General features: G+C 45.8%; 1 protein-coding gene across 1 annotated transcript in view; it reads left to right on the top strand.

The window, feature by feature from the left end:
* Nucleotides 1-15,662, top strand: part of ITPR1 (inositol 1,4,5-trisphosphate receptor type 1) — a 320,000-nt gene that overhangs the window by 214,895 nt on the left and 89,443 nt on the right. The window contains exon 41 of the mRNA XM_088027511.1: nucleotides 105-295. Coding sequence (XP_087883637.1) covers nucleotides 105-295 — 191 coding nt within the window. The remainder of the gene's footprint in view (nucleotides 1-104; nucleotides 296-15,662) is intronic.

Genomic DNA, 15,662 nt, shown 5'->3' with positions numbered 1-15,662 from the left:
AGCTCATACTGTTAAAACATTTAGTGCATTAAGTGCTGGTGCATAGTAAGTATGCAATACATACTCTGATTGTGGTTAATAAGAGCAATATTCCATCTTCCCAGGGGGAGGCTCTGGGTCCAGCTCCACGAGCAGGGGTGAGATGAGCCTGGCTGAGGTTCAGTGCCACCTCGACAAGGAGGGTGCCTCCAATCTGGTCATCGACCTCATAATGAATGCGTCCAGTGACCGAGTGTTTCATGAAAGCATTCTCCTGGCCATTGCCCTCCTGGAAGGAGGCAACACTACCATACAGGTAAGGAGACAGCTTGCTGCTGTGTGGCATCCCTGCTGAGCAAGAAGAGAATCTGTTCTGAGAGCCAGGCACCTGCATGGTACCATGGTCTTCTATGATGGACAGCTCATTCCTAGAGCACAAAATTCTGTTCTTATGAAAAGCAAATTCTACCGGTATCTTCTTCGGTCATTCAGTCATAATTCAGAGTTGGTTTCAAAACATGAGTTACATTTGAAAACTTATAAAATGCTGAGGATGTGCAAAGAAAATTGATCCAAGATGTGGGTCATGGTAGGAAGTCCATAAATCTTTGTTCAATGAGTGATTGAATGAAGTATATTTACAGTTTTTATCCCAGATCATAGGCGGTCCCATCAGAGGATGACCAAAAAGGAGTTTGGGCTGTGTGTGCTGTTTAGATTTAATTTTTGTATCTATAGACACTGCAGTTATTGCTGGCTATAAATTTCTCTACCTTTCAAGTGAAAAGTTCAATAGAACCATTTGAACTAATAACACCAATTTGAACTAATAGGAAAAAGTCAGGCTAGGTTAGTCAAAGATGTGTAGGATAATTTTTTGATAGCTGGATAGAATATATATTTTAAAACAGTAATAAAAACTTGAAAGAATTCTTGATAGAAGTCCTTAATGAAGCAATTTTAATGAATTTCATAATATTTTTTTAATTTTCATGTCGAAATGGCAATTAAAATTATTTCTTTAAATATTTTATCATCCCCTTCTTCATGCAATCTTCCTTCTTTGTTGGCTCTTGAATAAGTGTTTACTTAGCTGCGTGTGTGTGTACACCTACATTTGGGTAACAGCTTTATTGAGATATAATTAACACATCATAAACTTCATTCACCCTGATGTGTATATCTGACTTGACAATAAATTCTTGGGCCCGAACTTAAATCAGAGTCTGAATTAATGGAGTCTTGGATCTTAGTGCCAACTAGAAGAGAATGGGTTGCTGTGGGTAGATTCACCCCGGGCCAGGTTGCATTTCTCAGTGCTTACTCTCCCAGGCACCCTACCCCTTGCACGAGCTGCAGAGCCACCTGTGGTGGTCCTGTCTCCTCGCACTCCAATCCCAGCTCTCCCTAACACACACTTCAGAAGTTCATTATTAGGCGATGCCCTAAGTGGAGATTTGTGCCGGTGGCAGAGTCCACTGCCTGCCTGAGTCATCACTTGGGCGCTGGAATTGTGACACACTGGAATGGCTGTTTCATTTTGTCACATGTGGGTCTGACCGTGAGCGTGGATAGATCCTGTGGTCCTTCTCATCATTAGGATTTGGACAACCCACTGCCATTTTGGAACAGAAGCAGTGCTCAAACACTCCTTGTCTTCCAACCACAGGATTTCCAGTGACTAGACGTTTGAACTAAACATTTATTGAGCACTTTGTGGGTACACAGAGCTTTAGTAGGAACTACAAGGCAGTGGTTTCTAGAAACAGAAGCCAGTTGGTCTATGAGAATTTTCTTCAGGCATAGCCAAGTATGAAAAATGAAGGCAGTGTAGTGAGTTTTTCATAAATCACGTGTATTCAATTTGAAGGACCATCTTACCATTTTATTTCTGATATTATGTCCTCTCCAGTGTCTCTGCTTTCTTGAAAAGATTTTGAGAGTGGATGACGGTTTTTTTCTTCTCTGTTTATTAAAGAAGTTGGGAACCCTAGGTTATTCCTTCTCCTTCCCAGTTTTCTTTTAAAGCTTTAGTAATTAGAGAAATCCTAGAATCCTAGAAGCTGGTCTTCAAGAAATTGAAAAATCTAGCACGGATATAAGAATGTAAACACATGCACATAGGAAGCTCTGTCTCAAGGATAATGGTAATGCCATCGAAAAGGTAAGAATGGTAATATGGATCCTCCAAGGAAGAAGTAACAACTTTTGTGTGAGGAGTCAGTGAAAGGTTTTCTGATGAGAATGGCTTTAAAAGATGGCTTCGGGTCTGAAAGATGGAAGTTGGGTGTGGATCTGTGGCATGGGCTGGCTGTGTCGTGCTGCGTGGGAGAGAAGAGGCGGCCCAGAGTGTAGGAGCAGTAGGGGTGCTGGCAGAACAGGAATTGGGTCCCTCGGACTGAGCAGAGCCGGCATAGCGTGGTGGACGGGGACTGGCAGTGGGAGAGTTTGTATGCAATAACAGGGCAGCCCTTCAAAGGGCCGTGGAGCTGTAATTTAGGACTATAAATCTGGCAGTATAGGACAGATGAGTTGAGGAAAGCAAGGTCCAGAAGGAGGCAGCCCAATAATTAAAAAGCTAATTAGCAGTAATTTAGGGGAGAGCTAATGAGAACCTAAACTGAAAATAATTCTATGATAAAACTGGTCATAACTTGGGAGAGGATATTTTCTTAGGAGGGGCCTAGGGGAAACTTTTGGGGTGCTGGAGATATTTATGGTTACGTGGGTACATACCTGTTTCAAACTCAGTGACGCATACAGTTAAAATTGGTATACTTTATTGTACATAAGTTATACCTCAGTAGAAAAGAAAAAATGGGGAGAAAAAGAGATACTGAACCTAGGGGGCCAAGAGGGTCAGGGACAGAATATCATGAGTGCAGACTCTCTAACCCTCCCTCCTGGAGGCTGGAGCCTACACCCGTTGGTAGTTCATAAATGCTGGCCAAAATGGCACCTAAACGGACATTGGAGATGAGAAGGTCAGAGGTCCCCGTTGGCTCTTTGAGGCTTTAAAAAGTCTGGATGATGAGACGCGTGAAGGCACCATTAATTAAGGAATAATGAAGCATGGAAAGGGCTCGCGGGGGCTGAGGGCCGCCGGCACTAAGGCTGGCTGGCGAGATGAAGTCTGAGGTTCTGGCAGGATGCCGTGTTTTTCGCAGTGTACCCCCGATGGCAATGGCAAGGCACACAGAAGCTGTTTTTCCTTCAAGTTCTTTATCTTGTAAAGTAATTATGAATATTAGTTTCATGTTTTCACACATTTATTATTCATATGCTCAGGCTCCAGATGAAATGCCACAATCGGGTTCCAGTAGTTCAGCCCCATAGGGAGCGGAGAGGTCTTCACTTAAGGCAGCCAGCGTCCTCCTGAGCGGGTGAGCCGGGGTGGGAGGGCATAGCACCGAGGGCACTCGTGCTCACTCTTTCCTTTCTCCCTCTGCCTGTCCTCTCCCACCCTACCCCGCCTTCGGTGACCTCGGAGGGTGGAGGGGAGAATCTAGCCCACGGCTTCAATAGAGACCTGTGGTTCCAGGAAAATGCATTCTAGCCCAGAGTTGACTGGTGAGGTCTCCCTTGGCCCTGAGCTTCTCTTTCTGTGGAGCATGTGACAGGAACTCGGCTTGTGTATGGAGCCGGTTAAGGACAGGAGCCTTGAAGCCCCAGAGGGGAGCGATGTAAAATTTCATCCTGCTTTAGAGAAGCTGGTTTGAAGTAGTACATGACCAGCTGGGAAGTGAGTCTGAGTTGGGTTAAAGCTGCCATTGTGACTATTAATGATTGCTGAAATGCTGTAATCCATTAAAGGCAGGGTCAGTTCCAGCCAGAACTCCATGCCCACTATCACTTCCTGGTCAGATTGCCGTGTTACGGTCTCAGGAAGGGAAATTGGGCTGAGGTCAAGTGGGCTTCCATAGATAAATGTTGCACAGTGACAGGCAGTAGAAAGGGCAATCACAGGGAAGCATGGAGGGCTCCAGGGCTCCAGAACTGGATATTGCCTATCCAGGAAGAGGGCAGTCTGGTCCTGTGTAGGATTAAGGAAGTTATTCCTGGGTTTCTGTTCCAGTGTCTGTCAAGTGTGGACCTCTGGGATCCTTGTCACTATGAGTCAGAACTTTTAAGCAGTTACTAGATATTTTCCCAGGAATTCCTAGGACCTGGTAGTGATGGTTGGCTGGCTCTATTTCTGAAGTTTTCCTTGGCTTATAAAAATAATTATTAAAACTATGATGATTAGACAAACTCCAGATGAGCCATATAATAGAATACTATTCACCAAAAAAAGGGCACAAAGTATTGATAAATGCAATGATTTGGGTGTATCTCAAAGGCATTATGCTGAACAAAAGGAGCCAAGCTCAAAAGGAGACATACCAGGTGGTTATAATTATATGACATTCTCCAAAAGGACAAGACTGTAGCAATAAAGGACAGATCCGTGTTTGCTAGGATTAGGGGTGAGGGGACAGTTTGACTATAGAGAAAGAGCACAAGGGAGTTTTTTGTGCGATGGTGCTGTTGTGCATCCTGCTTTTGGTGGTGACCACATGAGTCTATCCATCTGCGAAAGTCTGTGGAACTGTATACCAAAAAAAAGTCGGTTTTACTGTATGGTCATTATAAAAATTAACAAAAGTAAAAACCATAATGATGACGATAGTGGCCAATTAAGTGCTTACTGTGAGCCAGGAACTGTGCTTCAGTGTCTGTCACGTATCCTCTCATTTAACCCCCACGCTCTCTATAGGAAGCAGGTGCCATAATTACTGCTCTTTACAAAGGAGGAAACCAACATGAAAAATCATTAAGGAACTTGCCCCAGATCATATAGTCAGTAAACAGCAAAGCCTAGAGTGGAACCAGCGCAGCTTGGCTCTGCAAACACCTCCTTGCCTGTGATGGCTTCATTCTGTGGGATGGTGGTAAAGATCCGAGGAAGAATAATACGTGCTTTATAAAGAAAGATGACTTGCTCCTTCCTACAAGGTCAGCCCTTGTCATCTTCAGAGACAGAGGCCTAGGTGGGCCAGGGATGGGTCCATGGTTCCCGAGCTCGGTAGAGAAGACTGCAGGACTAGCATCCGTTCTACCTGGGCTCGGGCACTTAGTGTTAATGAAGAAGTCCTTCCACTCAGGCTCTCTCATTTGAGTCCCCAGTTGTGCTGGGAGCTGTTCCAGGCACGTATGGCCCCCATCATAGCAGTGAGGAAACTAAAGCCCCGTAGGGTTTCTGACACACTCAGAGCTACAGAACTAGATCAAATAGCATGTGCCTCTTGTCTCCTCCTGCCCCTCTGTTTTAGTTCTGTCGCTTAGCAGCACCCTCAAAATGGAGTGGCTTGAAGCAATGGCCATTCTGACACCTGTCACAATTCTGGGGGCTTGGGCGCAGCTGGGCAGTTCTTCCACTCCATGGGATCTTGGCATGGACTCAGTTGGGTCATCAGCTATGGTGGCCGCCTGTGTGGCTGTGGCGCTTGGTGCTGGCTCCCAGCTGGGAGCTCAGTCCCAATTGCCTCAGTCGCCCGGATTGCCACGGTTCTCCTCCATGTGGACTTTCCATGCCATTCAGAATTCTTAGAGCGTGGTGGCTGGGTTCTAAGTAGTGTTTCGAGAAGCAGAAAGTGGAAGCTACAAATCCTTTCAAGTCCTGGGCTCGGGGGGATTCCTAGAATGTCACTTCTGCCACATTTTGGTCAAAGGCAGTCATAAGGTCAGCCCAACTTCAGAAGGAGGGGAGAAAAACCACCTCTGGTTGAGAGGAGGGCATATGCATCAAGGAGGGAATTGGGTGGGCACGTGTGGAGACTGACTCCACCCCCCCATTATAACTGATTGAGCATCTATCATGGGCCAGTCTGACTCCTGAGTGCTAAAGTTTCAAAAAGAGGGAGACACCATTGTCTGCCATAGAGGAGTTTGTTCTCCCAGGAAGTTCAGTCCTATCTTGCAGAAGTTACAACGCATGTTGTTCTCCTTCAGAGTGATCTGTGAATATTCAACCCAGTCCTGAGGATAAAGTCACTGGGGCCTGTAGCTCTCCAAAAGTTCTGGATTTCACTGCCCAGACCTTGGAGGATTCAATTATGGGAATCCAAAAATAAAGACACATAGTGCTTGCTAGGAACCCTAACAGAAAGAGTTTGTTCCCTTACTCTGAAACCTTGTTATCTGTCACATCATCACCTAAAGCCCTGAAATGACAGGAAGCCAAATTTAGGATATTTCCTAGCCTGGCATAATGGATTCCTAGCGATTCAAGTCTTCTAGCATCTCCCGTCTGTGCCCTGGCTTATCTGAGGGTAGATCTAATCTCCAAAACTCCTCCTACCTGGGTGCCATCAGAGTAGCTCAGACTTCATGGTGAATGAACCCTCTGCTTATACGAACAATGAGGTGGTACCACCGCCCTTGGGCTCCACAAAAGGCGGAGTGACACATTGCCCCGCCATGGAATCAAGCTTCGCTCTGAAGAACCCCTGCTTTTTCTCCCCACTCTGGTCTCACCCCCATCCTGCCAGCCCTCAGAAGGAATCTTTCCTTTCTGCTTGGTGTTTTGTAGCAAGTGGGAAACTATAAAATAAGCATTTGCTTATGAATTAATTTTTGGCACACTCAGGGCTCCGCAAGCCTTACGGCACTTGCATATCCGTCCTTCAAGTCCTTGCCAATTTCTGTGTTCCTTCCTCCTGAGACGTTCCCACCAGCACCCGGGGGAAGTTCCCTCTGCTTCCTCTTCCCTGCAGGAGGGTAGAGGCTGTCCTCACCTGGAAAAGAGGGGGAGTAAGGTATCTCTTTGAACATTATCTTGTGTTTTGGGTTTGGTTTTTTTTCTTAAGCAAATATAGATGTTCGGAGATATATGTGCTGACATGACCAAGGAGAGCCTCATAGCAAATTAAGGGGACAGACATAACACAAAAAAATTTTTTGGACTAATTGCTTCCGGTTGCAGAAGCACAGTGAATTTTATGTATCAAATGGCTGCCCAGCTATTCCTATGCCAAGTCTAGCCTACAGACACACCCAAAAAGGACTTTCTTTTCTGCACGTACGCAGCTGGAGATGGAAAATGTGAGAAGTGCTCCATCAGGAAACTGGCTTGCATATTCATCTGAGAGAGATCCCTAGCCCTTGGGGCCTTTTCCCCACCACACACTTATTTTTTGTGGTTGGCTTAAGAAATCAGCCCAAGAGCCAATATTAGATAAGCATTCTCCCACCCCTTCCAGAAGAAGTCACCAGAAGAGCATGTTGGAGAAGCATGTTGGTCTGGCTCCCTCTGACCCCAGTTAGCAGAGAGATGAAGCCAGAAAGGGTGATTTGATTTGCCTCTGCTGGAAACGGAAGGCCAGTTTGTGAGGAAGAGCCTCGGTTTGACAGGACACTCACCCTTAGAAGGAGCAGGAGATTGGTGTGTGAGCAAGTTACGTAAAAGTGTGTTGTTTTTGGCAGGGAAGTCAGAAATGAGTCATTTCTGAGTGGTGTTTTCTGACCTCAGGTTTTATCCATGTGGGAAATGAGCATGGCTTGCCACAGTCAGAAGGCTGCTTCCCCCCTGCCCCAGCTTTGGGGGTTTGGGAGCCATTGGAATTGAAATATGAGGGAGGCAGGTGGCTTGTCCCCAGCAGGCTTCCCTGGACACTCTGCCCTTCAGCTAAAGCTGGAAAGGGTCTCAACAGCTGCCTTCGAGAGTTTGGTGGCAAAGGGTCAGAGACTTCAGGGACACTGCCTAGAAGGGAAGCCTATGGCGTGGGAAGGAACTTGGCCTCTAGAGTGGAAACACCTGTGTTGGAATCCCAGCCCTGCCCTTGGCAAGTGGGGTGACCTTGGACTTTCTCAGGATACTTTGAAACTCACTCAGCTTTCTCATCTGTAAAGTAAGAGTTAGAAAAACTAAGTCCCTTCCTCATGGAGCTATTGAGAGGATAAAACATCGTAAAGGGGGGTAAAGTGCCTTCCCTGGCAGACACTGCACACCTGTGAGCTGCTGCCTTGGGGACTATCAGTGGAATGAGGAAGATCTGAGTTCGAGCCCTGCTTCTGACTACGTCCTTCTTGAGGACCTGGGGCAAAGTCCTTGACTTCTGTCAGTGTGGTTGCCAACTGAAGAGCAAGATGGTGACAGTGTCCCCTCACAGGGTTCCTGGGACAGTTAGACAAGGTGGGCCACAGAAAGTGCCTCATGCAGTTGCCAGGTCGTAGAAAAATCTCAAAATTGGCTGATTATTTTTATTAATAAATTTTTTTTATTTAAAAAATGGACTTCAGGGGAGCCTGAGTGGCTCATTTGGTTAAGCTCCTGACTCTTGATTTTGGCTCAGGTCATGATCTCAGGGTCATGAGATCCCGGCTTCACGCACAGCGGGGAGTCTCCATGAGGTTCAGTCTCTCCTTCTCCCACCGTCCCTCTCCACCCCCACACTCCTCGGGCTCATGCTCTCTCTCAGATAATAAATGAATCTTTTCAAAAAATGAGCTTCATTTTTTTAAATAGGTTTCTTCTCAGAAAGTTGACTTCTAAGCTTTTGCTTCTGTCTAGTGGTTAATCATCTAATAGGCCTAGAAGGGGTGCTGTGTTTTACCTTGTTTTCATCCTCAGTTTACCTAAGTCCCTCTGACTGTATATTTGAAATGACGTTAGCGGTCCAGAAGGTCAGGACACTTCTGTGCCTTGGGTACTGGTTACTTGTAGTGACAGACATTCTGGATGAAGCGGAAGGTGAAGGGCAGTCCAGTCACTCCCTGCCTCAGGTCTTTACTTTCCTTTCCCTTTTTTCTTCCTTCTTCTCCATTCCCGGGAAACTAGTGTGTCACTGAACAAAGGTCTTTTAAGATTTTTGGTCTCAAAATTCAGGGTTTGATAGAAACTCAACACTCAAAGGTGGTTACCATTCTTGGGAACATAAGACATGAGTGACTCTCCTAAAAAAGGAAACTGACCCCTTGCACAGCACAATCCTGGTCATGGCATCTTTCCAAGTGATGGTGGGCACTAGAGAAGGCATGGGCCTGTTGGCTTCTTTTTGTAGTTTGGGGCAAGAAATGACTGCAAGGCTTGTCAGCACATATGTTTGTGGCTCATCCTCACTTGGGTATAAGAAGCACCATCCTGTTGAGGTGCTCCTAGGGCAAAGTGTGCACCCTGGCTCATGTTTTTAGAGGAATTGGAGACCCAGTATTATTTTTTCTTTTTTTCTGAATAGTGAAGCCAACAATTTAGGCAGAAGTGGGCGAGCCCATGTATCTGCTTCTCTGGCCTTTCCACTAGAGGACTGCATTTATTGGGGTTTATGGAGAGATCTTTGGAAGCAGAATGTTAATCTCTTTCCCTTGTGCAAAAAGCAGGAATTGGTTTCTAAGAGGTGTCCAGAGGAATTCTCGGGTTTTTCATGGTCTTCAAAATTTAACTGAAGAGCAGAAAAAATGTCAGAGAAGACTTGAAAAAGGTTATATATTGAACCATCATTTCATTTTGAACCATCATTTCATTTTATCCTCTTAAATCCCCAACAAGCCCAGATTTTCCTTCTTTATTTCTCTTGCTTTAGGTCTAGCAAGAGGTCTGTGCTCTTCCTAACTTTCCTTAATGACTTCCAAGGAGGGACTGCTCCTTACGAACTTCCAGGCTGACACCACATTGACCTCTGTTGGCTTGTGATGTGTTAGTCCAGGGCTCGGCAAATTATGGCCAGTAGGTCAAATCCAGTCCACAGCCTGCTTTTGCAAATAAAGTTTTATCAGAACACAGCCATGCTTACCCCTTTAGTATTATCTCTGGCTGCTGTCATGCTATGAGGACAGAGTTGAATAGTTGCAACAGAGACCATATAGCCTGCAAAGCCTAGAATATTTACCATTTGGCCCTTTACAGAAATCTCTGCCAACCCCTGTGCTTATTGAATCTTTGCTGTCTAAATATTAATCTCTTGAAGGGAAAGAACCATGTCTTTTCCTCTTTGTTCTGTGCTCTTCATCCCCTGGTCTGCAACAATGGGTTTTTAGTAAATATTGACCAGATGACCAATATCCTAAGTCCCAAGATATTTTGGCCACTCATTCACCTAATAAACAGGAATTCAAGGAAAGAGAGGTTTCTAACTTTTTCTTTCCTTTCTTTTTTTTCGGGGGGGGGGGCGGGTAATGGTGTGCAGGGGCAGTGGGATTGTGTTTTAGAAGACTTCTTTTTTTCCTAGAGGTGATCTTTCCTTTCCTTCACCGTCTCTACTCAGATATATTCCATTACCCCTGTTTATCACCTTTCAACACAGATTTGGAAGGCAGACTAAAGCAGCTCTTTCCTGTGGGGAGCTGGCCGTGTGGCTCAAGGGTCCAGATACCTGGGATTGCAGGTTTTTCATCTGTAAGCCCTCTCTGATGATCCTACCCCAGACCACCACATTTTAAATTGGTCACTTCTTTATGGCCCAGTGCTCTGCTATTTCTGTACCTCCAAAGGTTTCCTACTGGCCTCGGGGCATTTAGTTAACCTTAAAATAAATGAAAAGTGGGAGCCTGGGCTCCAGCCTGTTTGTCTTCTTTTTCTCCAAACTCCCTGGGTGATCTCATCTACTCCCATGACTTCCAGCTACTGTTCATGCCAACAACTACCAAAGGTGTAGCTCCCGACTCTCACCTCTTTGCTGATTTCTAGATTTCTGTTCAAATCTCTGTTGGGCATCTCTACCTGTGTTAATTCTAGGTTAGTATGACCTCAAGTGCACCTGTCACCTCCCCTCCTCTGCCCCATTTGCCCTCTTGTATTCCATGTGCTGGTCAGTGGGCTCACCAGCAACCCTCCTGTTGCCCAGGGGAGATAACCTGGATGTCTCTGGTCTCTTTCCTCTCTTGCTTTTTGTCAGGAGCTCATTCTGTATCCACTCCACCTCCCAGTAGTGTAATGGTCAGCATTCAGTTAGGACGTATAATGAGCCAGACAGTTGGCACCTTGAGATTAAATGACCTGACCATATTGGCCCAGCTGGGGTCGGAAGAGCAGGGATTTGAAATGAGGCACTCTGGCTTCAGAATTCCTGCTATTGACCACCCTGTTATACCTACCGCCTGCCAGTATTGGGCTGTCTGAGTTCTGAGCCTGATTGTTTCTCACCTGGATAACTGGTGAGAAAGGCCTCCCTACCTCTGGGCATTTCTCTCTTGCATGCTACTGTCAGTCCCCCAAACAGAAGCTTGACCACTTCATTTCCTGTCTTAACAGTCTTCCGCAGGTGCTGGAGTTCACTGCCGCCATGATGAAATCCAGTGGCACCCTGCATGGTCTGGCCCTGCCTGGGTTTCTCTACCCACACCCCGACTCTCTGTGTCCTGTTCATTTGCCAGGCCCTTCTGTGTACTCAGATGCCTCTGCTCCACATGGGACGGGCTCTGTTTCCCTCTGCCCAGAATACTTCCAAAGCCCTGTCTGAAATATCTCCTGCTCTGGAAACTTCCTCTTGATCCCCTGGGGCAGAGATGTAGTGGTCTCTACCTCTGGGCTGTTCATTCACTCTAGCAGTCACCACACTTTAAGTGGAAGTTCATTTTAAGACCCGAGGGAACAGAAACCAAGTTTGTCTTCACCCCCAAGTTCCGTAGAAATAAGTTCCTGTGTGTGTGAGATGAAGGGAACTCAGTCTGTACGTAACATATCAGTGGAGAGAATCCTACTCTGTAGGGTCATTCTGAGAACTAGATGAGATGTATGGAAAATGCTCAGCTTGGCATGCTGCTTAACACATAGTAATTGCTCATGGTTACTTTTTGGTTATACATTTTTCTCTCTACTCACCCACCCGGGAATGTAATTTCTTCCAGGATGGAGCCTCTATCTGACTCCCCAGCACCTGGACCGTGGTGGGTGTTCATTAAATGTTCTAAATGTTCACTGAATGGATACAAGTTCTGACCATCTGTGGCCACCATAATACTTTAGCCTTATTATCCTTTTTTGAATATAAGCATTAGGATGTGAAAATTTGTGGTTAGTGGTTGTAACAACTATAAAGGGGCACCTTCTTTAGGGACGGAAGGAGGTTAAGTTTAGCTGAGTCCAAGGGAAATACATAATGTGAATTTGGAGGAATATCCTTATGGTGCCAGGAATGCTCAGGGTCTATTTTTTTTCTTCTTAATAACTACAGATAGTAGTAATAATAATGAGGACCAGAATCTGAATGTTCATGTTCCAAGAGCTAGGCCACATGCCTTCTCTGCATGATCTCATTTACTCTTTATGGTGATCCTGTGTGGGTAGGTGCTGCCATGACCCCTTTTTGCTAAAGGGGAAATAAAGGACCCAAGAGGTCAAGTTACTTGCTCAGGGTCACCGAGCTAGCTGGTAATTGTGTCCGGGTTTATTTCCTGCCACAGCCTGAGGTCTCAGCTCTCTGTGTTGCTGCCTCCCTGTATGAGAAGCCTCCATTAATTTCCTTGGCACAGACGTGGCCCACATCCCACTCCCTGGCTGGGGACCAAGGAAAGGGGTTGTGGACCCCTTTCGAGGACCTTGGCTCTATTGATCAGGCAAAGTGGGATTTGTGGTTTCACCCTCAGTTGGTCTTTTGGTGGATGGACTCTGTGGAGGGTGCCGTGCCTTCCGAATACAGCAGAAGACAGTTTGTGTGGCTGGTGTCTGTGCTTTGGTTATAATATTGTCCTGTGAACGACAGAGAAGGAAACCGTGAAAGTCTTTCTCTTTTAGGCTTGCTGTCTTGTTTGCCAAATAAAAACTCTTTAAGTGCTATACATGCCGCCTCACCTCTAGCAAGTTCCAAGTTCCCAGGTCTATCAAAGTTGATGAGGAAACTCTCTTGCATAACTTCCTCTCTGTGAAGACAGAGGCGGCTCATTTAATTAGGGCTTCTATGAAAGGTTAAATGACATTAGTAACAATTTTGGGGTTTTACTTGCATCGAAGGAAGCACATGTGCTCTGGCATAATGTGAGAAGTGTTAGAGCTCAGCTTTTACTCATTTTGCACAAAGAGGCCCAGCGCATTGGATTCTCCTCATTGTTGAGTCTTTGGTTGGTTGAAGAATACTCATTTTGAGAGAAAGAAAAAGGAAGAGTGCCCATTCTAGGGCAGGAGCTGTACATGGTGCCGTTATGTACTTTATCTGGGTAGGTCGGATAGCTCCAGTGACAGAGAAGGAAGGTGAGTCTCAAAAGAGCCAGAGCTTCGGCACCTGGGTGGCCCAGTCAGTTAAGCGTCTTCCTTCAGCTCAGGTCATAATCTCCGGTCCTGGGATAGAGCCCCATGTCAGGTTCCCGGCCACTCCCCTGGCTTGTGCGTGCTGTCTCTCTCAGACAAATTTTTAAAAAATCGTTTAAGATTTTATTTATTAGAGAGTGCATACAATCAAGGGGAGAAGCAGGCTCCCCGCTGAACAAGGAGCCTGATGCGGGACTCAGTCCCAACACCCTGGGATCATGACCTGAGCCCAGGGCAGACACTTAACCAGCTGACCCACGCAGGAGTCCCAAGAGCCAAAGCTCTTACCCAAAGTCACCCAATTAACAAAGCTGAGATTTGAACCCAAGTCTGCCTCTCAAACATCTCTCACCTCCTACCATGCTAGAAAGCCTTGAAGGTGGAAGGGTCCAATGCCAGGGAGTTAACTTAGTGCTCAATTTTCACTGAGGGGCTACGCACATTGGAGAGCAGTGTCTGTCTTGTTACCGTTGGGGCTGGGGCTATGAAGCATTGGTTATTTCATCCAAGAGGCAAGGAATCCCTGCTTGGTTATACCATGAATTTTCAAAGTCATCCTACCAATCCACACAATGATGAGTTTTATAATAATGTATGAGCTTTTTCTTTAGTTTCCACTGGTGTCCTTTATTGAGTAGCTTTGTCTGGTCAGAGGTGAACTTGTCCCTGACATAAGAAGGGCTCTTGCTCAGTTATGTTTCTTTGAGTTTTCTGGAATTCATGTTGGCGGGGAGAGTGGGGAGTGAAAGCCAGAGTGCATTGCAGATGGCTGTCGCAAACCCCTCTACTATTTCCAATTAGTGGATGCATGTGTGAGTTGTATGCCTGTCTTATATTTACAAGAGGAAGTATCCCGTTTAATTTTATTTTCACACCAAAAGCCCAAGTGTTAAGAGAACATGGTGTTTTAACACTCCCTCGGTTATCAGCTGCAGCGCGGAGGTTGTATATTGTCACATACAGTTTTCTGAGTATATTTCTACATTTGTTACCTGGCAACATTGCTGCGTCGGGACATGGAGATGTGTTGGTTCCTACCAGATCTGCACTGTTCATATTGTAGAAGGTAGAGCCTGTTTTTCTGGCAGGAATTTACAAGAGGAGAAGGCAGGAGGCTAATGGAATTCAACTGAGAGATAGGCTGAGGCAGTGACTGTCCGCAGACGAGGGGTTCGGCAGGGGATGTAGACTCTTGTCTACATCCTGAATTTATGCATTACTGTGTTGTTGCCCACCCACCAGTTCCAAAGGGAAAAGAAATCCCCTAGTAGGGATGACAGCCATAGCATCTCTTGCTGGGGTCACTGTCTGAGCTACTTAGAGCCCTACAGTGTCTTTGTTTAGCTGAGCTGCTGCATTAAAAACACTGTGTATAGAATTTAAATGCTTAGCGGGCCTGTATATACTCTCGGGCCCTCCTAGCACAAACATGCCCCCCGACGCCCTATGTGATGAACCCCTTCCAAGATGTTTGTGTTCAAAACCCTTGCATCACAAGTTTGAAAGTCCTCTTGGTTGAAGCCACGCTTTCCGAGACTCCTAGAAAGTTCACTGAGACCAAGGGCGTTGAATTCTCTAGCACCTGTGACATTTCTTGACAAATGCCTGAGAGGGGCAAGTTCCCATGGCAACAGTTTCTAAAAGAGTTTTTGTGGCATCAACAGGTTAGGCGAGGTATCAGAGTCACAGGACTCTGCAGCGCCTCCTGCAAGCATGTCTCCTGTTCAGTTCCTCCACGCCAAGGCGCCAAGGGGCAGTCTGTTCAGAAGCCCCAGGAAGCACTGGAGAGCTGGCCAGGTTGGGCCGCAGTTCAGGGCACATTCGTGTCTCCCTGCAGTGCTCATTTTTGAAGGCATCTCTGAGGAGGAGGCCTTTTTAGTCCACTGGACTCTTAATGTCTTGCTTTTAAGAGAGAAAAGGAGCACTGATTATGCCTGGAGGCATTTAGGAGCCTCAGTTAGCTTTAAATATATATATGTATATTTTTTTTAAGTGCTCTGATCCTCTTTAGAAAACCCGAGAAGCCATTTTATTAATGGTTCTTGGCTCTAGCATGATCAGGAAGTGTTCTAAGAAGAAGCTATACAATTCCTCAAGATTTTTTTTTTTTTTATAGCTATTGGATATTTTGTATCCAACCTGAGCAAGACCTGACCCTGAGGGTTCCAAGCTTGGCTGATTGTCCTGAGCACCCTTAACTTGGAAATACATATCCTGCTGTTTAAACTTTAAGATGATCCCTAACTTGATTAAAGTCCTCAACCCAGTAGGCCGAGGAAAATGCTTCAGAAAAAACAAGGTCATGCTGCATTTTTTTGGTAAGCACAGGAATCAACAAAGAGATGTTATATAACTTCTATTTATATCCTCCTTGCTCACTATCTGCAGGCAGACAAGAGTCGCTGAGAAGGAATTTAATGAGCTCTCTGGGTTTGCTCACCTTCCTGAGCTGGTAGGAACCAGC

The sequence above is a fragment of the Eumetopias jubatus genome, unplaced genomic scaffold, assembly GCF_037043125.1.
Source record: "Eumetopias jubatus isolate StellerSeaLion01/CBP00866 unplaced genomic scaffold, mEumJub1_p1.0 scaffold_1, whole genome shotgun sequence".
In the NCBI taxonomy this organism is placed as follows: Eukaryota; Metazoa; Chordata; class Mammalia; order Carnivora; family Otariidae; genus Eumetopias; species Eumetopias jubatus.
This window is presented reverse-complemented; position numbering and strand designations above follow the sequence as displayed.